The 25,567-nt window shown below is 37.2% G+C and overlaps 1 protein-coding gene across 1 annotated transcript in view; it reads left to right on the top strand.

The window, feature by feature from the left end:
- The window catches only part of KNL1 (kinetochore scaffold 1), a 49,736-nt gene that overhangs the window by 4,057 nt on the left and 20,112 nt on the right, over positions 1-25,567 (top strand). Inside the window, exons 3-12 of the mRNA XM_069461503.1 lie at positions 2,444-2,503; positions 4,174-4,235; positions 4,773-4,825; positions 5,387-5,420; positions 8,236-8,273; positions 9,348-9,400; positions 10,878-15,929; positions 18,707-18,845; positions 19,240-19,307; positions 20,059-20,157. Coding sequence (XP_069317604.1) covers positions 2,444-2,503; positions 4,174-4,235; positions 4,773-4,825; positions 5,387-5,420; positions 8,236-8,273; positions 9,348-9,400; positions 10,878-15,929; positions 18,707-18,845; positions 19,240-19,307; positions 20,059-20,157 — 5,658 coding nt within the window. The remainder of the gene's footprint in view (positions 1-2,443; positions 2,504-4,173; positions 4,236-4,772; positions 4,826-5,386; positions 5,421-8,235; positions 8,274-9,347; positions 9,401-10,877; positions 15,930-18,706; positions 18,846-19,239; positions 19,308-20,058; positions 20,158-25,567) is intronic.

The following is a 25,567-nucleotide window of genomic DNA, read 5'->3' as shown; positions in this document are numbered from 1 at the left end:
AGCAGACATTTAATTCTAGTACAGAGATTTTGTTGATGCAAGATACATTGGAAAGAAATGAAAATATCTGGATCTGTTAATACTTTTGTTTTTTGAGACAGAGTCTTGCTCTATTGCCCCAGCTAGAGTGCAGTGGCATCATCATAGCTCACTGCAACCTCAAACTCCTGGGCTCAAGCAATCCTCCTGCCTCAGCCTACCAAGTAGCTGGGACTACAGGCGCACACCACATGGCAATTTTTCTATTTTTAGTAGAGACAGGGTCTCCTTCTTGCTCAGGCTGGTCTTGAACTCCTGAGCTCAAGCAATCCTCCCACCTTGGACTCCCAGAGTGCTAGTATTACAGGCATGAGCCACTGTGCGTGGCCAGTTATTAATAATACTTTTTCTATCTGTGCAATAAACCCTTCATGCTTTCCTGTCATGGAGGGTACACCGTCTGCACAAGCACCCACTAAATGTACCAAATTCAGTCCAACTTCACAACATTTATCCTGAAAGTTGTTGAAGGTATCTGTTCCCTGTGTTCTGTTCACAAGAGTGCTCAAAGAGGGTAACTCTTCATAGCAAAGAAAATCCTCTGTTATGACCCAAATGAAGAAGTATAAAACCTCCACCAAGTCAGTAGTATCAGTTGATTCATCCAAAGCGATTGAATAATATATATTTTCCTTTTGAAGTGCTGCATGAAGTTGTTCTCTTAAGTTGAAGGCTAATTCATGCTGTCCATCAATTATGGTTCTTCAAAGAGGCAGTTGTTTGTACGTTGAAATGTTATTGGCGTCTAAGCATCCTACGACTTAGACAATGCATTCTTTCACAATTTCTACATCATTGAATGGCTTCCCTTTTTTCCCCAAGTATATAAGCTACTTTATAAGTTGCTTCAGTGGCATGATTTCCAGGTCTTATTGCTGCTTGAAAGAATTGTCTTTGCTTTTGCTTTTCATCTGTTATTAATAATTTCTGCAATACAACCTTTTGTGCCACTCCCTTTAATTTAAAATATTTGTGGTCCTTATGAGTGTTAAAATGCTGATGAGCATTGAATTTCTTTAATGTTGATATTGCAGTATCACAAAGCAAACAAATCATCTTATCTTTAGCAGAAACAAGATAATATTGCAATTCCAAATCCTCTTTTTAAAAAATCTGTTTTCGGGCCGGGCGCAGTGGCTCACGCCTGTAATCCTAGCACTCTGGGAGGCCGAGGTGGGCGGATCGTTTGAGCTCAGGAGTTCGAGACCAGCCTGAGCAAGAGTGGGACCCCATCTCTACTAAAAATAGAAAGAAATTATATGGACAGCTAAAAATATATATAGAAAAAATTAGCCGGGCATGGTGGTGCATGCCTGTAGTCCCAGCTACTCGGGAGGGTGAGGCAGGAGTTTGAGGTTGCTGTGAGCTAGGCTGACGCCACGGCACTCACTCTAGCCTGGGCAACAGAGTGAGACTCTGTCTCAAAAAAAAAAAAAAAATAGAAACAAATTATATGGAAAACTAAAATATATATAGAAAAAATTAGCCGGGCATGGTGGCGCATGCCTGTAGTCCCAGCTACTTGGGAGGCTGAGGCAGTAGGATCGCTTAAGCCCAGGAGTTTGAGGTTGCTGTGAGCTAGGCTGATGCCACGGCACTCACGCTAGCCAGGGCAACAAAGTGACACTCTGTCTCAAAAAAAAAAAAATCTGTTTTCTTCCTTCAGCGTTCTCTTGGTCTTCTTTGATATAATGAGTTGTTAAGCAGACAGAATTAAAAAATATGTCGAGCTGTGCAACTATTCACAAATTCTGCTTCAAACAAAAACATAGTGCACTGTTGTCAAAAGCTGATAACAGACTGGCATACTTGACCTCCATAAACTCTCGACAACCAGCTTCATGCAGTAGTAGTGCCAGTTAGGCAGGGAAGTTAGAACTAAATCATGAGCATAACAGCCATCAATTTAGCCCTATGGTTTACTAATGTTCTAATTGTGCCGGTCAATCTGGGAAGATTATTTCATTGAAACTTATTTTATTTTTTTGAATTTTAAATAGTCCATTTTAAAAACAAAATAAAAATATAAAAGACGAACAAAAATGTATTAATAAAAATACTAGGATTTGTTCTGTAAAATTTGGATTCAGTCAAAAGACGGCATTTAAGGACCTAGAAGGCCGCATGTGGACTTAAGGCTGCAGATTCCCCACCCCTGGTGGAGAGCTTCACTCAGACCATATGGGATGAGAGTAGGTAAATTAAGTGGGGATGGTGGAGAGGTAGAAAGGAATAGATGTGAAATCTTTAAATCTGCCGCATGGCATAGCACTGAGCAGTAGGAATCTGAGGAATTTCAGAGGTTTTTATAGAAATTTTAGCTTTCTACTCATGGTATAACTTGAAATAAACTGATTCTTACTAGATAACACCAGATCTTAAAAAATCTAATCATTACCTCTAGATTTTGAAACCTCCAAGGAGTCCTCTCCAGGACCTCAGAGGTGGGAATGAAGCAGTTCAGGTAAGTCCCTAGTGCAAATGCTTTATAGATAACTATTTTCAGTGATTTTTTTAATAGTTAGGAACTTTATATAAAGAGAAAATATCATAAATGATTCCCAACTGAATGTGTGTACAATGGTCTTTAGATTAAAATCCAAACAACTGACATCTCCTCCACTTGTGGGGGTTGACCCATTCCTTCTCTGAAATGTACTAAAAATGAAAAAAGAAAAGAAAAAAGCATCCAAACAATTGTATGTGCTGACATGCATGATATTTAACCTCTATTTAATTTTTTAGCCTACTTTCTTACCACTTTCATACATGTAGCCCACCATTCAAAATTGCTTACTATTCCCCAAACAAGACATGTACTATTCAGCCTGTAAGTTTTGTTATTTTGTTTGTTTTGAGACAGGGTCTAACTCTGTCACCCAGGTTGGAGTGCAGTGGTGTCATCACAGCTCACTGCAACCTCAAACTCCTGGGCTCAAGGGATCCTCCTGCCTCAGCCTTCCTAGAAGCTGGGACTACAGGTGTGCGCTGCCATGCCCAGCTAATTTTTTAATTTTTTGTAGAGATGGGTCTTGCTATGTTGCCCAGGCTGGCCTTGAACTCCTGGCCTCAAGTGATCCTCCTACCTTTGGCCTCCCAAAGTGCTGGAATTACAAGAGTGAGCCACTACGCCCAGCCAGTGAGCCTGCACGTATTTTTATATGCTCTTCCCTCTATCTAGGTAGCTAGTCCCTCATTCTTTTTTCTCCTATCATTTTATGAAAAATTTTTTCAAACATACCAAAAAGTAGAAAGAATTTTACAGTGAGTGTTCATATATTCATCACCTAGATTCTACAATTTACATTTTTTCATACTTGCTTTATCATAAATCTGTAGCCCTCTTCTTCCTTTTTTTTTTTTGAGACATGGTCTGGCTCTGTTGCCTGGGCTAGAGTGCAGTGGTGTCAGCCTAGCTCACAGCAACCTCAAACTCCTGGGCTCAAGCAATCCTCCTGCCTCAGCTTCCCAAGTAGCTGGGACTATAGGTGTAAGCCACTGTGCCTGGCCAGCCCTCTTCTTTATTTAGTTAATTCCTGTTTGTCCTTCAAGACTCAGCTTTGGTATCACCTCTCTCAGAAAGTCATCCCCTAACAGCTTCTATTGTAACTGTTACAATACTTACTTACTTCTGTCCATTGTAAATTGAGAACTCTCTGAGAGCAAGAATTTTATCATGTGTTTTGTATTTATTGTGTCTGGTATACACTTGGCTTTTAGTACATTTTGTTGATTGTTAAAATGCATATAGTTTTGGAGACATATAATTTTGTCTTCTTCTTTTTTTTTTCTTTTTTTTAATTACGTCCTCTAGAACAAGAAGAATGCAGACATAATTTTGGCCTCTCTAATCTTTCTGTTTCTCAAACGCATCGAGCTTTTTCCTGCCTCAGGACCTCTGCACACATTCTGCCTAGACTCAACTCTCCTTTACTCAACTCTTCATCTGGCTAACTTCTAACTAATATATATATATGGTGAAATATTCAGCCTTAAAAAAGAAAGAAATTCTGACACATACTATGGCATGTGAAGAATTAATTCAGAATAAGACCTTTGTCTACAGTAGTCAGTCTGGAGACCTAATTCACAGTGGTTTTATTAAGAATCATACCATATATTCTTTGCCCTTAGGAATCCAGTGCTTTGAGGAATAAGAAAAACTCTCGTCGAGTCAGCTTTGCAGATACTATAAAGTAAGTTGAAAGGAGAAATAATGAAAATGTTACAGGTAATGCTTTTTGTGTGTCAAACCAATATGTTGGTAACTTGGATAATCTGTATTTCAATTAGATAAACATTAGAAAGTTGCTATTTAAAAGGCTGTTATTCAGTATTATCTTTAAAAAAGAAACAGGCTGGGCGTGGTGGCTCAAGCCTGTGATCCTAGCACTTTGGGGGGTAAGGTGGGAGGATCACTTGAGGCCAGGAGTTCAGGACCAGCCTGGGCAACGTAGTGAGATCCCATCTCCACAAAAAATAAAGTAAAATAAAAAAATTTTTTAAAAGAGGGATAAAAGAATGATTAGGTTAGAGCTCATTAAAAACCTGTAACACATTTTAATACGCTAAACTAATTTTGGTATTTGAGATATTAATAATGCGTGGTGTAGCAAAGAAGAGGCTGAAGTCAAATTCTTATTTTTACCTACCTCAATGTAGACTATAAGTTAACACCAAAAGGTTCTAATTAAGAATTACAGATTTTCAGGAATCTTCATTTTCTTTTCTAGGGTATTCCAGACAGAGCCTCATATGAAAATAGTGAGAAAGTCAGAAATGGCAGGTAAATATGTTACTGTAACTTTTGCTAAATCTGTTTTCTTTAAAATTTTACTGTGCCTATATAACCAGATAACTTACTGTCCACCTTACTGTTTAAAAAGTATACCTTGAGGCCAGGTGTGGTGGCTCATGCCTGTAATCCTAGCACTCTGAGAGGCTGAGGTGGGAGGATTGCTTGAGGTCAGGAGTTTGACACCAGCCTAGGCAAGACTACACCACCCCTCCATTCCCCACAACCCCCTCTACTAAAAATAGAAAGAAATTAGCCAGGCATGGTGGTGCACACCTGTAGTTGGGAGGTTGAGGCAGGAGGATTGGTTAAGCCCAGGAGTTTGAGGTTGCTGTGAGCTAGGCTGACACCACGGCACTCTAGCTCAGGTGACAGAGTGAGACTCTATCTCAAAAAAAAAAAAAAAAAAAGTTTACCTTGAATCATGAAGGTGGAGAGTAGAGTGGATAGTTAGTAATTTCTTTTTTTTATAATTCTTGTTAATATCCTTATATAATTTTTCTAATGTTTTTATCAGTGTATCCTTGAACAAATTTAACTTTTATTTTTTAGAAACAGAAGCAGGAGGAAATGTTCTGTTTGTACAGTAAGTAAAAGAAATGTTCAAATTATATTTTTAAAGTTACAAATTAATATTCTTTTTGTTTTTTATTTTCATGTCCCTTTTGTGGAGTACTTAGGATTAATTCAGAAAACAAATTCTTTACAGAATTTAGTGTACTGCTATAGCTGATAAATATGGGCATTTTGCAGCTTATAGTTTTAATAGTGATGAAACACAGTTTTCATATATAAATCCTTAAATTCATCAGATGGTACAAAACAATAAATAGCAAGTCTTCAGATTTCTTTTATTAAATTAGTCTTATTATAATATTAATACCTAGAAAAGTAAATACCAGTGTCTCTTTCACAAATGAAAAGATGGTTATCTTTGTGTATGGTAAGAGAGTTACAAATTTAAACTGTACTGAGATATTATTTTCTGCCTAATCAGTTAAGGATATAGGTAAAAAGTCACTCATTGCTAGGTGGAGTATACATTGTAGAAAGCAACTTGGTAGTATCATTCAAACTTTCAAATGCACACGCCCTTTGACTCAGCAATTTCATGTCTGGGAATTTATCTCACCAATATACTTTTAAATGTTTGAAATGATGAACAGATAAGGTTATTCCCTGCAGCATTTATTATAATAGTAAAAGTTGTGAAAGGTCCTAAAGGTCCATCAGGAAGGGCCTGCTTAAATAAATCGCACATTTTCCATATAATTGACTACTGTACAGCTAGAAAAAAAAGATTCTCTTTTTATATGTACTAAATAGAAAAATCTCTATTACTTTCTATAAAAAGCAAGATGCAGGCCAGTCGTGGTGGCTCACACCTATAATCCTGGCACTTTGAGATGCCGAGGTAGGAGGATCACTTGAGGCCAGGGGTTTGATACTAGCCTAAGCACCATAGTGAGACAGCATCTCTACAAAAAATAGAAAACTTAGCTGAGTGTCGTGGCACACATCTGTATTCCAAGTTACTTGGGAGGCTGAGGCAGGAAGATGCCTTGAGCCCAGGAGTTTGAGGTTGCAGTGAGGTATGATTATACCACTCCACTGTAGCCCAGACAACAGAGAAAGACCCTGTCTCCAAAAAAAAAAATCATTGAAATAAAGAAATGGAAGCCAGGTGCAGTGACTCAGGCCTGTAATCCCGGCACTTTGAGAGGTAGAAAGGGTTGCTTGAGGCCAGGAGTTCAAGACTAGCCTAGGCAACATAGTAAGACCCCATCTCTATAAAAAATTTAAAAAACAAAAAAAAAGAAATGGAAGTAATAGTAGTCATGGTTTCAAGAAGTTGCAGAAGGACATAAATTGAAAAGTAAATATTAAAAAGTAAAAATTGGCTGGGTACAGTGGCTCACATCTATAATCCCAGCAATTTGGGAGGCAGAGGCAGGAGGATCGCTTGAGGCCAGGACTTCAAGACTAGACTGGGCAATATGGTGAGACCCTGACTCTACAAAACATTTAAAAAAAAAAATATTAGCCACTCATGGTGGCACATGCCTGTAGTCCAGCTGGTCAGGAGGCTAAGGTGGAGGATTGCCTGAGCCCAGAAATTCAAGATTACAGTGAGCTATGATTGTGCCACTGTACTCCAGCCTGGGCAATAGAGTGAGACCCTGTCTCTGCAAAAAATAAAACAGTGGTAACAGGTACATAAATAACCAAAGTATAGAGCTTGTTTGGTGAATCTTCATTCTCATTACATTTTCTGGATAACCGCACATAGATAGGGTGTGAGACATTTCTTATTCCTTTGGTCCAGAAAGCTTTGTTGAGCCTGATATCAGTGTGCACATCTGGAGTTCCCATTTCCTTGATGACAAATTTCTGGATCTCTTTGAGTGCCAGAGGGGCACCCGTCTTGAAGCCCACTTGATGCGCTTATGAATGTTGATGGCATATTCTTGGGTCACCACCTCATTGATGGCAAAATGGCCCTTCTTCTCGCCACCCTTCTTTTCCAGACCCATTCTGCCCAGCCCCAGAAGTTTTTTGTATATATTCAAGTGCATGTTTAGCTTTTGTTTTTTTAAATAAGAGACAAAAATGACATCACTTAATAATATAGTAAGAGTTTCCATGTTATTATATAAAGATGAACTCAGTCTGTTATAATCTATTATATGTCTGTACCAACATTTAGTAAGCTCCCTATTGATGGAAACTTGGGTTGTTTCCTTTTATTTACTTTTTCTTAAGGCTAAATTTCTAGAAAATGAATTGCTTTACAGGTCATTCTTTTTTTTTAACAAGCAAGCAGCATGTATTAAGCATATTTTTATAGTATTCTTGAAATTAACAAACCATTAAGACCAATCTGAACAGTGTCCTTTAATTGCTTTATAATTTCTTCAGCCAGTATTACATGAGTCTCTTTTTAAAAGATGTGTTTGTAGTTTTTCTGTCATTCTTTTTTGTTTTGTTTTGTTTTGTTTTGAGTCAGCACTAGTTCTATCACCCAGGCTGGAGTGCAGTGGTGGGTTTCATAGCTCTGTAACCTTGAACTCCTGGGCTCAAGTGATCTTCCTACCTCGGCCTCCCAAGTAGCTGGTACTACAGATCTGTGCCACTATACCCAACTAATTTAATTTTTAAATTTTTTTATAGAGATGGAGGTCTTGCTGTGTTGCCCAGGCTGGCCTCAAATTCCTGGCCTCAAGTGATCCCTCCACCTTGACCTCCCAAATTACTGGGATTATAGGTGTGAGCCACTGCACCTAGTCCTCTGCCAGTCATTCTATGAAAACGATTTACTTCCCCCACTCTTCTAACAGTTGTGGAAAGATTCTTGGTAATTGTTTGGGGTACAGATTATACAATTACTTTTTAATTTTTAGGAATAAGAATTTAGAAGATAATTACTGTGAGATTACTGGTGAGTATGACTGGAATAATTTTTTCATCATACATCTTTCTCTACATCCAGATTCCTTGATAAGTATATGTATAAGAATCATGAAAAAAGATATAGAGAACTTTGTCTTTTACACAAAGTCTTCAATTTAAAATTCCACAGACTCACTATTATTATATTTCTCTCAAACCTGCTATTCCTCCTCTTTTCCCTATTTTGAACTCCCACTCACTCAGTCAGTGACTCAAATCAGGAATCAAGGAGTCATTTTGACCTCTTCCTTTATTCCCCATATCTATTTGGCCCTATTTTCTGTCTATTCTGTCTTCTAAATATCTTGCAAATCTGTTACCTATTTTCTATTCGTTCTGCCACTGCTTTAATTCAAGTCCTCATCCCTCATTATTTTTACTTGGGCTATGGTATTTAGTTTCTCATCTTTCCGATTTATTCTCCATATTTTTAAATCTGATTATATTTCCTCCCAGCTTAAAATGGTTCACTGACACTTTTTTGCTTAGAGGATAAAGCCCACATTCCTTAGCAGTGACTTAGAAAGTCCTTTATAATTTGGCCTCCCTCCCTTCCAGGATTATCTCCCACCATGTTCTAGCCCATGATGAATTATTTACAGTTCCCCATATGAACTTCTTTCCTGCCTGTATGCATTTATGAATGGTGTTTTCTCTATGGTATCTAAAGTATTCTTTCTATTCCAATTTGCCTGTCACTGCACAGAGGATATAATAATCATTGATATCTCTGTCATTAAAATAGGACCATTAAAAGTAAATAAAATTTAATACATTCCCAACGCAAAGCAAAGAGAAATGTTTGAGATGACAGATCTCAATTACCTTGATTTGATCATTACACATTGTATACAGGTATCAAAATATCACATGTACCCCCAAAATATATACAACTATTTCATATCAATAAAACTTTTTAAAAATTAAAAAAAAATAATTTGTAAGTCCTCATGAAGGGCTTAGTAATTGGTAAATACTTGTAACTGCTGAAAAACCTAAGAAAAGGAAAATCAGGCTCTTAGTGATATGTATTTTTCTGACTACAGTCTTTTTTTCTCAATAGGGATGAACACATTGCTTTGTGCTCCCATTCAGACTCAGATGCCACAGAAAGAGGTATGAGTTCATGCAACTGCCTTCATATTTTAATTTCTCTTGACAGTTAAAACTTAAAAAGCACATGGCATGATTTAGGAGTAACTTAACAAAATGAATCAACATAGATTAGAAAAACTTTCTACCTTCCCAGTTAACTAAGGATAGTTAAATCACTGCCAATTTCAGGCAGATTGTTTGAGCTCAGGAGTTCGAAACCAGCCTGAGTAAGAGCGAGACCCCATCTCTACTAAAAAATAGAAAGAAATTAGCTGGACAACTAAAAATATATAGAAAAAATTAGCCGGGCATGGTGGCGCATGCCTGTAGTCCCAGCTACTGGGGAGGCTGAGGCAGAAGGATTGCTTCAGCTCAGGAGTTTGAGGTTGCTGTGAGCTAGGCTGATGCCACCGCACTATAGCCAGGGTGACAGAGACTCTTTCTGAGATTCTGCCTCAAAAAAAAAAAAAAAAAAAAAAAAAAAAAACACTGCCAATTTAAATAATAGAGAGATATATTATACCAAGACTGTTCAAATTTTAAAGAGCGTATGAATCATCTCAGGATTTATTACAAAACAGATCCTTGGCCGGGCTCGGTGGCTCACGCCTGTAATCCCAGCACTCTGGGAGGCCAAGGCGAGAGGATCACTCGAGGTCAGGAGTTCGAGACCAGCCTAAGCAAGAGCAAGACTCCCATCTCTACTAAAAAACAGAAAGAAATTAACCGGACAACTAAAAATATATAGAAAAAATTAGCTGGGCATGGTGGCACATGACTATAGTCCCAGCTACTCAGGAGGCTGAGGCAGTAGGATTGCTTGAGCTCAGGAGTTAGAGATTGCTGTGAGCAAGGCTGATGCCACGGCACTCTAGCCCGGGCAACAGAGTGAGACTCTGTCTCAAAAAAACAAACAAACAAACAAACAAAAAAAATACATCCTTATCCAGTAGAAATGAAGTAGACCCCCTGAGAGTCTGCATTCCAATTATCTCCTGGGTGATACTAGTGCACAGATCCACAGACCATACTTTTAGTAGCAAGGAGTTAAACCATGTCCTCTCAAAAAAAAAAAAAAAAAAAAAAATATCAAGCACAGAGTGTAATATAAGTTAGCCATCATGCATTTATGCCTTTCTAAGACTTTTTTTATTTAGGATGAGCATGACCTATCTAATATAGCAATTAGAATTTTCATTATGGTTACATTTGGAATTGTGTCTTTCATTTTCAATCATTTTACTGGGTATATAATTAATCTTGAATTTGTTTTAACCTTGACTTTTTAATCTGTCCCAAAACCTTAAAAAGTAACTCATTCATAGACTTTAGAAAAAAAATTAATAATAAATTGTGTGCAATATACCACATCATTGATTCAAACAAACCAATGTGTCATGAAACCATCACTGAGGACTGATTATATAGTACATGTTGTAAAATGGCTTTTTACAAGTTTACATTTGATCTGATCTCTTATATTTTGCTTTCGTTATAGTTTTCAATTATAGAACATAACCATGAAAGGATACACAGAAATGACCAGACAGTCATCTTTTCTGATGAAAACCAGATGGACCTGACAGCATGTCATACTGTGATGATTACCAAAGGCCTTTTAGACAGTACCAAAAGTGAAAAGTCCACCAAAATAGATACTACATCATTTCTAGCTAATTTAAAGCTCCATACTGAGGATTCAAGAATGAAAAAAGAATTAAATTTTTCCAGAGATCAAAACACTTCCTCAGAGAAGAAAATAAATTTCAATGACTTCATAAAAAGATTGAAAGCAAGAAAATACAATGCTTCTCCTTCTACAGGGCCTGATAAAGAAAATTTTGAGGTACCTATTTATTCCAAAGAATCAAACAGTGCCTCTTCAACACATCAAGTGCATGCAACTCTTAATGTAGATGAGAATAACAGTAATATAACTAGAATCTTTAGAGAACAAGATGATGGGATGAATTTCACCCAGTGTCATACAGCCAATATTCAGACTTTTGTTCCCACATCCGGTGAGGCCAAATTACAGGAATTTAAAGGCAATGATATTACAATTTATGGTAATGACTTTATGGACTTGACAGTTAACCACTCTATACAGATTTTACCCTCAGCAGATAATTTATCTGAAATAGAAAGTCAGACTCAGAATGTCATGATGGATGTCACAACAGGTTACAGAACTAAAGCTCCAGGAAAGAAAACTGTCTTTAAGAGTAAACCAAATACTGCTTTTCAAGACCCTTCCTTAAACCCTGAAGACAAAATACATGGTATCAGAAGTCATATTATGGGGGCAGAAACTCACATGGTCACACAGACTTCTAATCAAGATGCCAGAATATTAGCCATGACCCCAGAATCTATATGTTCTAGTCCAGCTACTGAAGGTTATAAGACTGTTTTCTATTCTAGTTGTAATGATGCCATGGAACTGACCAAGTGTCTCTCAAGTATGAGAGAGGAGAAGAATTTGCTAAAGCATGACAGTAATTCTAAAATGTATCCCAAAACTGATGCCACCTCTCTTCTCACAGAGAAAACTATTTATTCAGGAGAGGATAACATGGATATTACCAAGAGTCACACGGTTGCAATAGATAATCATATTTTTAAACAAGATCAGACAAACGTACAGATGGCAGCTGCATCAATATCTGAAAAAGAAACGATACTCCAAAATCACATAACTGTGTCAGAAGATGGGAAAATGAATGTAAATTGTCACTCAGTTTGTCATATATCTAAGGAAAGATTACAGCAGAGCCTGGAAAATCCTTTATCTATTTCATTGACTGACAAAAAGACTGAACTCTTAGCAGGTAAAGATATGGATTTGACTGAAAGTCATACAAGTAACTTAGGAAGTCAGGTTGCTTTTGCATCTTATAATTTAGCACCCAAGAATACCAGTAAATCTCATTTTCATAGCAAAAGCCCTTCAGATGAAGGGGAAAAAATGACCGAAGTTCATAGTGAACCATCCCAACAACCAGATATAATATCTAAAAATATCCTAACTGATACCTGGAGCAAAGAAAAAGATCAGGTTTTGAAGATTTCACCCTATCTTGATAAAGATTCTCCTCAGTCAGCTCATTGTAATCAGGACATAGCAACAAACCATAATATAGTCTACTGTGGTGGAGTTCTTGATAAACAAGTAGCACTGGGAAATAACAGAAATACAGCTTCATATGATCAATCTTTGTTTTCTGCCACAAAACTATTATTTTCATCAGGACAATCTGCCATGAAAAATCATGATACTGCTGTTAACAGTCATACAGTGAAATCTGTACTAGGCCAGAGTTCTAAACTGCCTGAGCCACAAGGGAAAAATTTACTTGATCCCACTGCTGACTGTTTTCGTGACCAGATTATTTGTTCAGAGGAGGAGCAAAATATGGATTTAACCAAGAGCCACACAGTTGTCATTGGATATGGTCCTTCTGAAGAACAAGAACTTGGTAAAACTAGTTTAGAACACACTACCAGTCAGCTAACAACAGTCAACAGACAGATAGCTGTAAATGTTGAAAAATGTGATAAAAGTCCTATAGAAAAAACTGGAGTATTTATATCTAATAATCTTATGAATGTGTCAGAGGATGAAAGTGTACAGAAACCTGGATTTCTGAAGAAAAGGCAAAATGTCAAAATTTGTGGAAGGAAAAGTGTTGGTAGACTAAAAATTGATGAGACTATTGTATTTTCAGAGGGTGATAAGAATGATATGGATATCACCAAGAGTTATACAGTGGAAATAAACCATAGACCTTTATTAGATAAACATGATTCCCATTTGGTGCCTTTGGCAGGAACTTCTAAAACTGTTTTATATACATGTGGGCAGGATGACATGGAGATCACTACAAGTCACACAACTGCCTTAGAATGTAAAACTGTCTCACCAGATGAAATAATTACTAGGCCTACGGAAAAAACTGTAATGTTTGTAGATAATCATGATGAACTGGAAATGACAAAATCCCACACTGTTTTCATTGACTACAAAGCAAAAGAGAGAACTGTGCTTCTAGACAGAACTAATTTTGAACTATCCCGTAGAAAAAGCCTAGGAAAACCCAAAGTGATACCTACTCCTACTGAGGAGAGTGTTTTCTTTCCAGAAAATGATGACAGTGACCATCCAGCATCAAAAGATAGCCACCTGACATATCTGGAGGAATTCTCTAATAGTGGTCCCACAGAGAAAGCTGTAGCATTTATAGCTGATGATAACATGGAAGTGCCTAAATCATCCACTTGGAAAAATGTCAAAGATGTACAAAAACCTGAATGTCTGAATGAATTTATATCAGGTAAAAGTCAGAGAAGAAAAAGCCTTCGGCTCAAAAATGACAAGACCATTGCATTTTCAGGGAATGACAAAAATGATATAGATATTACCCAGAATTGTATGTTGGAAATAAATAACAAAAGTGCCCTGGAAGATAGAGAGGACTTACATTTGGTGCCTGTGGCAGGAACTTCTAAAACTATTTTGTATTCATTTGGGCAGGATGACATGGAAATCACTAGAAGTCACACAACTGCCTTAGAATGCAAAACTGTCTCACCAGATGAAATTACCAGGCCTATTGACAAAACTGTAATGTTTGTAGATAATCAAAATGATTTGGAAGTCACTAAGTCCCATACTGTTTTCATTGATTGTCAAGCTGCAGAAAAAATACTTCAAGAGTACCCTAAATTTGGAACAGCAAAAGGAAAAAACTTGGGTATTTCTTTTCCTAAGGATGCTAGCTGTGTTCAAGAAATCACTAAAAAACAAGTACTGGCTGTAGAAAACAAAATTGTTCTTCACACTGACCAAAAGCATATGATGCCCTTTGTTCCTACTAATAAGTTGTGTGGGAATCAAGGTGAAATACAAATCATCAAATCCCATAATGCTCCTGTGGACGAAGAGGTCATAGGGAAAGTTGTAGACCAGGCCCATATATTGGAAAAAGCCAAAATTGAAACCTGTCACTTCAATAGTACAGATAGAAGGAATGTAGAGTTTACAAGCAGTCATGCAACTGCTCTTTGTGGATCCTGTGATAATTGTTCCCCTTTACCAAATGTTCCCTGTACTGATAATTTAGAGAGTGATGTCATGTCCTTATGTGATAAAAATAAGGAGAAAGCCAATAATTGCCCAGTACAAAATGATCTTGCTTATGCAAACAATTTAGCCAGTGAATATTACTTGAAATCTAAGGGACTGCTTCTGTCTGCTCCCTGTTCTTCGTTAGAGAAGGAAGAAATTCAAACCAATACCAAAAGACAGTTAGATGGTGTCATAACACTACTCAAAGATCAAGATCTGATTAAGGATCCCCCAAATCTATTAGCTAATCAAACTTTAATACATAGTCAAGATCTGGGGGAGATGACTAAACTTAATTCAAAGCGAGTATCTTTTAAGCTTCCAAAAGATCAAATGGAAGCTTTTGTTGATGATGTTTGTGTTACTTCTCTGCCTGCTCCCCCCACCCAGCAACCTCCATTGCCTCAAAAAGGACAGAGTAGTGTCAATAAAGATGAAGTAATACTGTCTAAAGCTGGAAATAAGAGTTTAAATATAGGAAATTCCTCTGCACCCACACAAGAAAATAAATCCAAAATGCTCAATAATGAGAAGCAGTTTGCTACGGCCTGCAAAAAGGAACTGAATGAAAATATTCAAACAGCTAAATGTAATACAGTTATAGATTTCCACAGTAACTCAGACTTGACTAAGCAAATCATTCAAACTCATGCCAATGCTAGAGAAGCATCAGATCCTGTGATTGCATGTAATGTTCCATGTTTTAGTAGTTTCAACCCAAATCTGAATAATTTGAATGGAAAAACTGAAGAGGTTTTAGATTTTCAAACTGATCATATAGCACCTCCTCCAGAACAATTACTTGAATTAGGAAATAAGGCACACAATGATATGAGTATAGTACAAGCTACGGAAATACATAATGTTAACATAGTCTCCAGCAATGCTAACGATAATAGAGATGAAGAAAATGAAAAGTCTCATAATGGAGCTGAAACCACCTCTGTACCATTAAAGACAGTTGTTAAAGATAAAATGAGGAGATGTTCTTTGGGAATCTTTTTGCCCAGATTGCCAAATAAGAGAAATTGTAGTGTCACTGGTATTGACGACCTGGAGCAGATTTCAGCAGACACAACTGACTTAAATCAATTAGAAACTCAGCCAGTGTCTAGCAAGGATTCAGGCATTGAATATGTTGCAGCTAAACTGAACTTAAGTCCATCTCAATATATAAATGAGGAAAATCTTCCTATATATCCTGATGAAACTAATTCCTCAGACTCAATTAGCATAGAAACCGAGGAAAAGGCTTTGATTAAGACATACCAAAAAGAGATTTCACCATCTGAAAATCAAATGGAAGAAACATTTAATAGCCAGAAAAGAACCTGGGTACAAGAAGAAGAAGATGATATTCAGAATGAGAAAAAAATCAGAAAAAATGAGATTAAGCTTAGAGATACTGCACAAGATCAGGAGGTGAGCTTTGTCTTCTTGAACCAAGGAATGTTCTTTTTTTTTTTTTTAATTGTGGTTGTTCTTGAATTCTAATTTTAGCCTTGAGTAAGCAGAATTTGGTTACTTACAGAGTTGGAGAAATATTCTTATGTAGAACCTTCAGGAATTAATTGACTTAACAGCTGGATTTCAAAACAATTTAAAGTGACAAATAGGCACAAAAAAATGAAATGCAAAGTAGTGTAAAAATTAACCAATGTTGAAACTGTATAATTCTAACTATTCTGCCACCTATAGTGATTTGTCAATGTTGCTTTGTATATGAGAATCTCTAGGGAGGGTATATGTAATTTGAAAAGTCATTTTCAGTGTTATAAATATTTGGGTAGTTTTAGAAAGCCTTCCTATTATGCAAATTGCATAAAAAAAGGCATGACTGAATTTTCTTGGCTAACGAAGAAATGTGGAAGCTGAGAGTCCATTTCTTTAGTGGATAGGAGAATGCCTAGGTCAAGCCAAGTATCTCAAAGAGAAGTAAGTGAGATTTTGTATTTCTTGAAAGAAGGCAGATTTTTTTTTTAAGTCGAGAAACACTGATTTAGATAACTTGGGAGAACAAACCCTCACTCAAACTAAGTTTTATAGGTGGGGAAATAATGATTAGAAAGTATCAGATGTTCATAGAAAACACAGCTTAAACTCTGTTAAGAAATACCTCATAATTAAGCATAGAAGATGATTTCAGCAGCTCTTATCACATGATGTCATGAGGAAATGGTTAGTCATAAAGGTTTGAGAAGATTGTAATAGTAATATAAAATTTAAATCTAACTGAATAGATTTTATGAAAATTAGTATTCTATTTATTTTGTGCATTAGATAATTATTGAGTGCTATGTCTTAGGCACTGTTTTAGGTGCTGGGACTGCATCAAATGGGAATGCACAGGCAAAAATCTACTCTAATGGAGTTTACATTCTAGCACAAAGAATATACTGTCTTCCAAAAAACACGTTGAGGCTGGGCGTTGTGGCTCACGCCTATATCCTATGGGATGCCAAGGTGGGAGGATTATTTGAGGTAAGGAGTTCAACACTAGCCTGAGCAAGAGTGAGACACTGTCTCTATGAAAAATAGAAAAATTAGCTGGGTGGTTGGTCCAAGTGCAGTGGTGTTTACAACTAATTGATCACAACCAGTTACAGATTCCTTTGTTCCTTCTCCACTCCCACTGCTTCACTTAACCAGTAAAAATAAAAAAGTAAAAGAAAAAAGAAATATTAGCCAGGTACGGCAGCACATGCCTGTAGTCCCAGCTACCCAGGAGGCTGAGGCAGGAGGACTGATGCCTCAATCCCAGGAGTTTGAGGTTGCAGTGAGCTACAGTGACACCACTGCACTCTAGTGAGGGTGACAGAGTGAGACTCTGTCTCAAAAAAAAAAAAAAAAAATAGATAATATAATTGTATACTTAAATGGCTGATTATATTGTGTGTGAATTACACCTGTAATCCCAGCACTTTGAGAGGACAAAAAAATATATATATATTGTATGAAAGTATATAAAGGTAGATGAAGATGGCATTTAAAGCTGTAAAGTCAATTGGTTAAAATGGTAAAAATAGGACCAGATGTTTTATTTGACCTCAGGCAAAGGAGTCTGAGAAGGAAAGTTAGAAAAGCCCAGAAAGAAGTTTCTTCTCTGGACTGTTGCGAGGGCCACCATGTACAGTCAGTATTCTAGTCTGGTTTTCTGTAGTGTGGTACCCCTACTGTTGGTGCCTAGTAGTTGAATAATTTGGATAGGTGAACATTTGGTAGCTTATAGGATGTGGCTGTAACTTAGATACATCTGAGAAATAATTTGCTTACACAGTATAATGCATAAAGTTATATATATATGTGTGTGTGTGTATATATATATATATATATATTTTTTTTTTTTTTTTTTTTTGAGACAGAGTCTCACTCTGTTGCCCAGGCTAGAGTGCTGTGGTGTCAGCCTAGCTCACAGCAACCTCAAACTCCTGGGCTCAAGCAATCCTTCTGCCTCAGCCTCCCCAGTAGCTGGGACTACAGGCATGTGCCACCATGCCCAGCTAATTTTTTCTATATATATTTTTTAGTTGTCCAGCTAATTTCTTTTTATTTTTAGTAGAGACAGGGTCTCACTCTTGCTCAGGCTGGTCTTGAACTCCTGAGCTCAAACGATCTGTCCGCCTTGGCCTCCCAGAGTGCTAGGATTACGGGCGTGAGCCACCACGCCCGGCCAATTTTTTAATATTTTTAATAAAATTACCTTTAACTCTAATTAAAGCCCTAAGTTTCCTGTTATTTGTCCTAATTCTTTACTAAGGTATTTCATATGAATTATAGGTAAATTTTACATTAGAAGTAGTATTTCTGGCCAGGCACAGTGGCTCCCGCCTATAATCCTAGCATTTTGGGAAGCCAAGGTGGGAAGATCACTTGAGATCAGGAGTTCAAGACCAGCCTGAGCAACATAATGAGACCCCATCTCTACAAAAAATAGGAAAATTAGCCAGGTGTGGGGGCATGTGCCTGTAATGCTAGCTACTTGTGAGACTGAGACAGGAGGATCGCTTGAGCACAGGAGTTTGAGGTTGTAGTGAGCTATGATGAGCCACTACACGGTAGCCTGGGCAAAAGACTGAGACCCTGTCTCAAAAAAAAAAAAAAGGTAGTATTTCTGTTAATGTTCAACAAACACTTAGTCATTATAAATATACGGTGTCATAACTTTATTCTGATGGATGTTCCTTCATTGACAATTTCAGATTTTTGATCACCATACTGAAGGGGATATAGATAAAAATGCTAACAGCGTATTGATAAAAAGCCCGAGCAGGACCCCATCTAGTTGCAGCAGCTCTCTGGATTCGATCAAGGCTGATGGGACCTCTCTGGACTTCAGCAGTAAGATCTTCATGAAAGTTAAATAATAGTAGACATCTGCTTTCTTGACTAATAATGAATGTATTTTATAGCTCAGGAAATATTTGAATGTTGTATATGCCCTTTTGGAGTTATGAAAAGTTGATAAGTAAATATTTAGTTTATTCTAATGAATTGCAAAGTGATATGCTACAAAGTAGAGGGATTTCCTCCAGGAGCTTATAATTAGTGGAGAAACATTGAATGGAGCCTTAAAACTGTAATATACTTTGCCCTGCTATAGGACTGTCTTACTTGAAAGATCCCAGTTGGTGGCTCCAGGATCATGAACCACACAAAAACCTGAAAGATAACTAAAATTAAGTTTACAATTTAGTTTTGACTTGTTCATCACCAGAATTTGCTTTACTTCTAGCATACCGCAATAGTCAAATGGAATCACAGTTTCTCACAGACACTATTTGTGAAGAGAGCTTGAGAGAGGTATGTTAAAAGTACTGCTCATTTCTAATGCAACTAATTTTCTTGTTTTTTAAAAATTTGCTTTAAATTATGAAATATTTCAAATATGGAGAAGACTAGTTTTCTTTGTTAAGGACCCAACAGAGCAATTAATTATATGGAGTAGAAATCATGATTAAAAGACTTTGTTTTAGAAAAAGAGAAAAAAAAAGACTATATTTTGGGTTTTTTTTTTTAACTCTGTTGTTATTGAATAACCTTAAGAAGTAATCTTGGCCGGGCGCGGTGGCTCACGCCTGTAATCCTAGCACTCTGGGAGGCCGAGGTGGGCGGATCGTTTGAGCTCAGGAGTTCGAGACCAGCCTGAGCAAGAGCGAGACCCCACCTCTACTAAAAATAGAAAGAAATTATATGGACAGCTAAAAATATATATAGAAAAAATTAGCCGGGCATGGTGGCGCATGCCTGTAGTCCCAGCTACTCGGGAGGCTGAGGCAGTAGGATCGCTTAAGCCCAGGAGTCTGAGGTTGCTGTGAGCTAAGCTGACGCCACGGCACTCACTCTAGCCTGGGCAACAGAGTGAGACTCTGTCTCAAAAAAAAAAAAGAAATAATCTTAGATAAAATCTGTTCATGTATAGCCTGCAAATATCTGGATGATATTTCCGTGAATATATACAAAGTATTTTAAGCTATTTAGAAGCAAATGAGGTGGTTATAGTCAAAGTGAGCTTACCTTGAATGGTCATGCAAATTTTTTTCTCTTGTCTCAGAAACTCAAAGATGGGAGAATAACAGTAAGGGAGTTCTTTATACTTCTTCAGGTCCACGTCTTGATACAGAAACCCCGACAGAGTAATCTCCCAGCCAACGTAAGTGTAATTTCTTGGGAATATAGTTATCACAGTTAAAATACATTGTACTTTTTATTCATCTGCATCAAAGCAAGCATTTATTCAAAAGCAAAACAAGAATCAAAGGAAACAAATTTTCCAAAGAAAATACATATGTAGTTAGCATAAACAAAAAACTAAACGTTAAACATGGGAGGCCTGCATGGTGGCTCACACCTATAATCTCAGTGACTCTGGAGGCTGAGGTGGGAGGATCGCTTGAGCCCAGAAGTTTGAGGCTTTAGTGAGCTATGACCATGCCACTATATGACAGAGTGAGACACTGTCTCTAAAAAAAAAAAAAAAGTTAAGCTGGGCACAGTGGCTCACGCCTATAATCCTAGCACTTGGGAGGCCGAGGCAGGTGGATCCTTTGAACTCAGGAGCCCGAGACCAGCCTGAGCAAGAGTGAGACCCCATCTCTGCTAAAAAAATAGAAAGAAATTAGCTGGACAACTAAAACTATATAGAAAAAATTAGCCAGGCATGGTGGCACATGCCTGTAGTCCCAGCTACTCGGAAGGCTGAGGAAGGAGGATTGTTTGAGCCCAGGAGTTTGAGGTTGCTGTGAGTTAGGCTGACGCCACACAGCAGTCTAGCCCAGGCAACAGAGTGAGACTCTGTCTCAAAAAAAAAAAAAAAGAAAAGAAAAGTAAACATGAATTCTTTTTTTGAATCATGGATTTTGATAAGGCAAAATTTTAACTTTTTTCCTAATTCCTTGCCATCTATTTTGTTTTTGATTTGTTTCTTGGTTATAAAATTAATATATGCTTTTTCCAACATTATAATAATCTAAGTGTAGCAGAAGTTTTTGATCAACATTTTTCAAAATAAAAAAATATGTAAAATCATAGAATATTTGAATAATATAGGCAACAAACTCAATTTAAAAGATCTATAGAAAAACTTACATAGCTTAGGAATATTTTCTTAAGTCTTTCACTTACAAAAATTAGTTATACTTTGGGCCACAAAGAAAACATTAATAAATTAAATAAATGCATTCATTTTTAAATAATGGAGGTTTTATAGACCACATCATCTGATCTTAATCCAATAAAATTAGAACTAATAAAAGGACCAAAACATTCTGGAATGTCTTGGAAATTAAGAAACACTTCTAGATAACTTTTGGATCAAAAAAGAAATCAAAACTATTTTGAAAGCAAAGTAAAGGAGAATATTTAATGCCAAATCAATGGGACATACAGCAAAAGTTATACTTAGCAGGAAATTAACAACCATAGATGTCTTTGTTTTAGAAGAGTCTAGGCCGGGCGCGGTGGCTCACGCCTGTAATCCTAGCACTCTGGGAGGCCGAGGCGGGTGGATCGCTCGAGGTCAGGAGTTCGAGACCAGCCTGAGCAAGAGTGAGACCCCGTCTCTACTAAAAATAGAAAGAAATTATATGGACAACTAAAATATATATATACAAAAAAATTAGCTGGGCATGGTGGCGCATGCCTGTAGTCCCAGCTACTCGGGAGGCTGAGGCAGTAGGATCGCTTAAGCCCAGGAGTTTGAGGTTGCTGTGAGCTAGACTGACGCCACAGCACTCACTCTAGCCCGGGCAACAGAGTGAGACTCTGTCTCAAAAAAAAAAAAAAAAAAAAAAAAAGTAGAAGAGTCTAAAAGAAAAAAAAGAAATTTTTAATACTTTAAGTTGGAAAATGAACAATAAAATAATATCCACAAAAAAAGTAAGAAGACAAAATTAATATAGGTAAAAGGTGAAGCTAATGAAATACAAAACAAAAATTAGTATAGAAAGGATAAATCCAAAAACTGTACTTTGAAAGGATAAAATAGGAAAATACCTGAGTCTAAGAAAAAAGAGAAAGCTAACATATAGAAGATTAAGATTGAAAAAGAACACGTGTTCACAGATTAAAAGAGAGATTAAAAGAATTTTTTAAAAATTCATCAACTCTGACAATAAATTTCAAGACCTAGATGATTTTTTAGTAAAATATAAATTATCAAAATTAAACCAAGAGCTGGAAAACTAATTGATTACCATTGAAAAGTTTATTTTTAAATTTCCATTAAAATTATCACTAGGACAAGATGAGTTCTAGCTCACTTTTTTAAAAAGGAAAACACCACTAATGTGGACGTTTGATATATGACAAAGGTGCCCCTGAAGAACAGTGATTTCTTTCTATAAATGATGTTGAAACACTTGGATAGCCATAAAAAAAATGAATCTTGACCCTTACTTCACACTGTATACAAAAATTAATTCCATGCAACACCAAAAGCACAAGTGACAAAATTAAATATTGGATTTTATCAAAATTAAAAACTTGTGTTGCAAATGACACCATAAAGAAAGTGAAAAGACAACCCACAAAATGGGAGAAAACATTTGCAACTCATACATCTGATAAGAGGCTTGTATCCAAAATATATAAAGAACTCTTGCAACTTGATAATAAAAATACAACCCAATTTAAAAATGGCCAAAGGATCTGCATAGACATTTCTCCAAAGAAGTTATAGTCATGTGCTGCATTAACATTTCAGTCAACAACAGACCACATAGCCAAAGGTGATCCCATAAGATTATAATGGAGCTGTAAATTGCCTAGTGACATTGTAATGTTGTAGCACAAGGCTCACATGTTTGTGGTGATGATGGTATAAACAAAACTACTGTGCTGCCAGTCATATTAAAGGATAGTATTAATACATACAATTATGTACATTGCCTAATATTTATAATGATAATAAAAAACTATGTTACTGGTTTAATGTATTTACTATACTATACTTTTTATTGTTACCTTAAAGTGTTCTCCAACTTATAAAAAAAAAAAAGTTATAAAACAATCTCAGGTCCTTCACTTGTTATTCAAGAAGGCATTGTTGTCATAGGAGATGATGGCTCTATGGGTATTACTACCCCTGCAGACCTTCGCCAGTGGCACAAAATGTAGAGATAGAGCAGTGATATTGATGATCCTGATCCTGTGGAGGCCTAGGCTCATGTGTGTGTTTGTGTCTTAGTTTTTAACAAGAAGATTTAAAAAGTAAAAAAAAGAAAAAAAATTTTTATGTAGAAAAAACTTATATAATAAGGATATACAGAAAAATATTTTTGTACAGCTGTACAATGTGTTTTAAGCTAAGTGTTATTACAAAGGAGTCATAAAGTTAAAAGTGAAGGCCGGACGCGGTGGCTCCTAGCACTCTGGGAGGCCGAGGTGGGCGGATCGTTTGAGCTCAGGAGTTCGAGACCAGCCTGAGCAAGAGCGAGACCCCATCTCTACTAAAAATAGAAAGAAATTATATAGACAGCTAAAAATATATATAGAAAAAATTAGCCGGGCATGGTGGCACATGCCTGTAGTCCCAGCTACTTGGGAGGCTGAGACAGGAGGATCCCTTGAGCTCAGGAGTTTGAGGTTGCTGTGAGCTAGGCTGACGCCATGGCACTCACTCTAGCCTGGGCAACAGACTGAGACTCTGTCTCAAAAAAAAAAAAAAAAAGTGAAAAGCTTATGGGCCGGGTGAGGTGGCTCATGTGTGTAATCCTAGCACTCTGGAAGGCCGAGGCGGGAGAATTGCTTGAGATCAGGAGTTTGAAACCAGCCTGAGCAAGAGCAAGACCCCAGTTCTTCTAAAAATAGAAAAATTAGCAGGGCGTCATGGTGTGTGCCTGTAGTCCCAGCTACTCAGGAGGCTGAGGCAGAATTGCTTGAGCCCAGGAATTTGAGGTTCCTGTGAGCTAGGATGATGGCCGTGGCATTCTACTCAGGGCAACAGAGTGAGACTCTGTCTCGAGGAAAAAAATGTTATAGTAAGCTAAGTTAATTTATTATTGAAGAAAAATCTTTTTTTATAAGTTTAGGGTAGCCTAAGCATAACGTGTTTATAAAGTCTATAGTAGTGTACAGTAATGTCCTAGGCCTTCACGTTTACTCACCACTCATTCACTGACTCACCCAGATCAACTTCCAGTCCTGTAAGCTCCATTCATGATAAGTGCCCTATACAAATGTACCATTTTTTATCTTTTATACCATATTTTTATTTACTGTACCTTTTCTATATTTAGATATGTTTAGATATACAAATACATTGTGTTACAATTGCCTACAGTATTCAGTATAGTAATATTTTGTACAGGGTTGTAGTCTAGGAGCAATAGGCTATACTATATAGCCTAGGTATATAGTAAGCTATACCATCTAGGTTTGTGTATATATACCCTAATGATGAATTTTTCAGAATACATTCCCATCATTATGTAACACGTGACTGTATACAAATGGTCTATAAACATGAAAGTGTTTTCAGCATCATTAGCTGTTACAAAATGCAAACAAATACTACAGTAAGTTACCACTTCCTAACTACTAGGGTGGGCCGGGCATGATGGCTCACACTTATAATGCTAGCACTCTGGGAGGCTGAGGCAGGAAGATCACTTGAGCTCAAGAGTTCGAGACCAGCCTGATCAAGAGCAAGACCCCATCTCTACTAAAAATAGAAAAAATTAGCTGGTCAACTAGAAACAGGAAAAAAATTAGCCAGGTATAGTGGTGTACACCTTGTATTCCCAGCTACTTGGGAGGCTGAGGCAGGAGGATTGCTTGAGCCCAGGAGTTTGAGATTGGTGTGATCTAGGCTGACACCATGGCACTCTAGCCCTGGCAACAGAGCGAGACTCTGTCTCAAAAAAAAAAAAAAAAGAAAATCCCAAAGTAGGGAAAGGCCAAAAAGATGGATTATATATGGACCATAGGAAATAAAGTTCACAGCTGTGTATATCTATTTCAGGACTTGAATGACTAAGTCTCTTTTAGGGTGGAGGAATTGGAGAACGTGTTCTTGAGGCAGGGGAGAGAGATGTGCACCAGTCCTCACAGACACGTACACAGCGCCCATATGTATGTGCAGTTGCAAAAGCACCAGCAGACGGTGTGCTGTTGTAAGTGGCCCATGACTGCCTGCATGCTCATGGACTGGCTCAGAACAAAGCACAATAGCACACCCTCCAGTAAGGTTGAGGAACTATTGCAGGTGTTCCTGCCAGGCTGTAAGTACCCAGGTGCTAATTATGTGTAAGTTGGACACTTAATTATGATAATTCAGGAGAGGAGGGTGGCTTGTACACATGGTCTTGAGTTCAAGATGTAGCAAATTATTCCACCCACTGTATACAATATCGGCACCTGCTTCTAAAATGTGTCCCTAGTGCATGAGCCCAATATTCATTGACACTTTTATTCCTGGCAAATCTCTGGGAACATGGTCCTGTGTTTCATTTTATGCTTTATGAAGGTCCGTGAGGAAACCTGTCCCCCTTTTTTTTAAACTTAGTATTATAGAAAATTTCAAACATATACAAAAAATAGAGACTAGTTTAATGAGCCCCCCC

The sequence above is a fragment of the Eulemur rufifrons genome, chromosome 2 (genome assembly GCF_041146395.1).
Source record: "Eulemur rufifrons isolate Redbay chromosome 2, OSU_ERuf_1, whole genome shotgun sequence".
In the NCBI taxonomy this organism is placed as follows: domain Eukaryota; kingdom Metazoa; phylum Chordata; class Mammalia; order Primates; family Lemuridae; genus Eulemur; species Eulemur rufifrons.
Note: the sequence above shows the minus strand (reverse complement) of the source record. Positions and strands in the feature narration are given on the sequence as shown.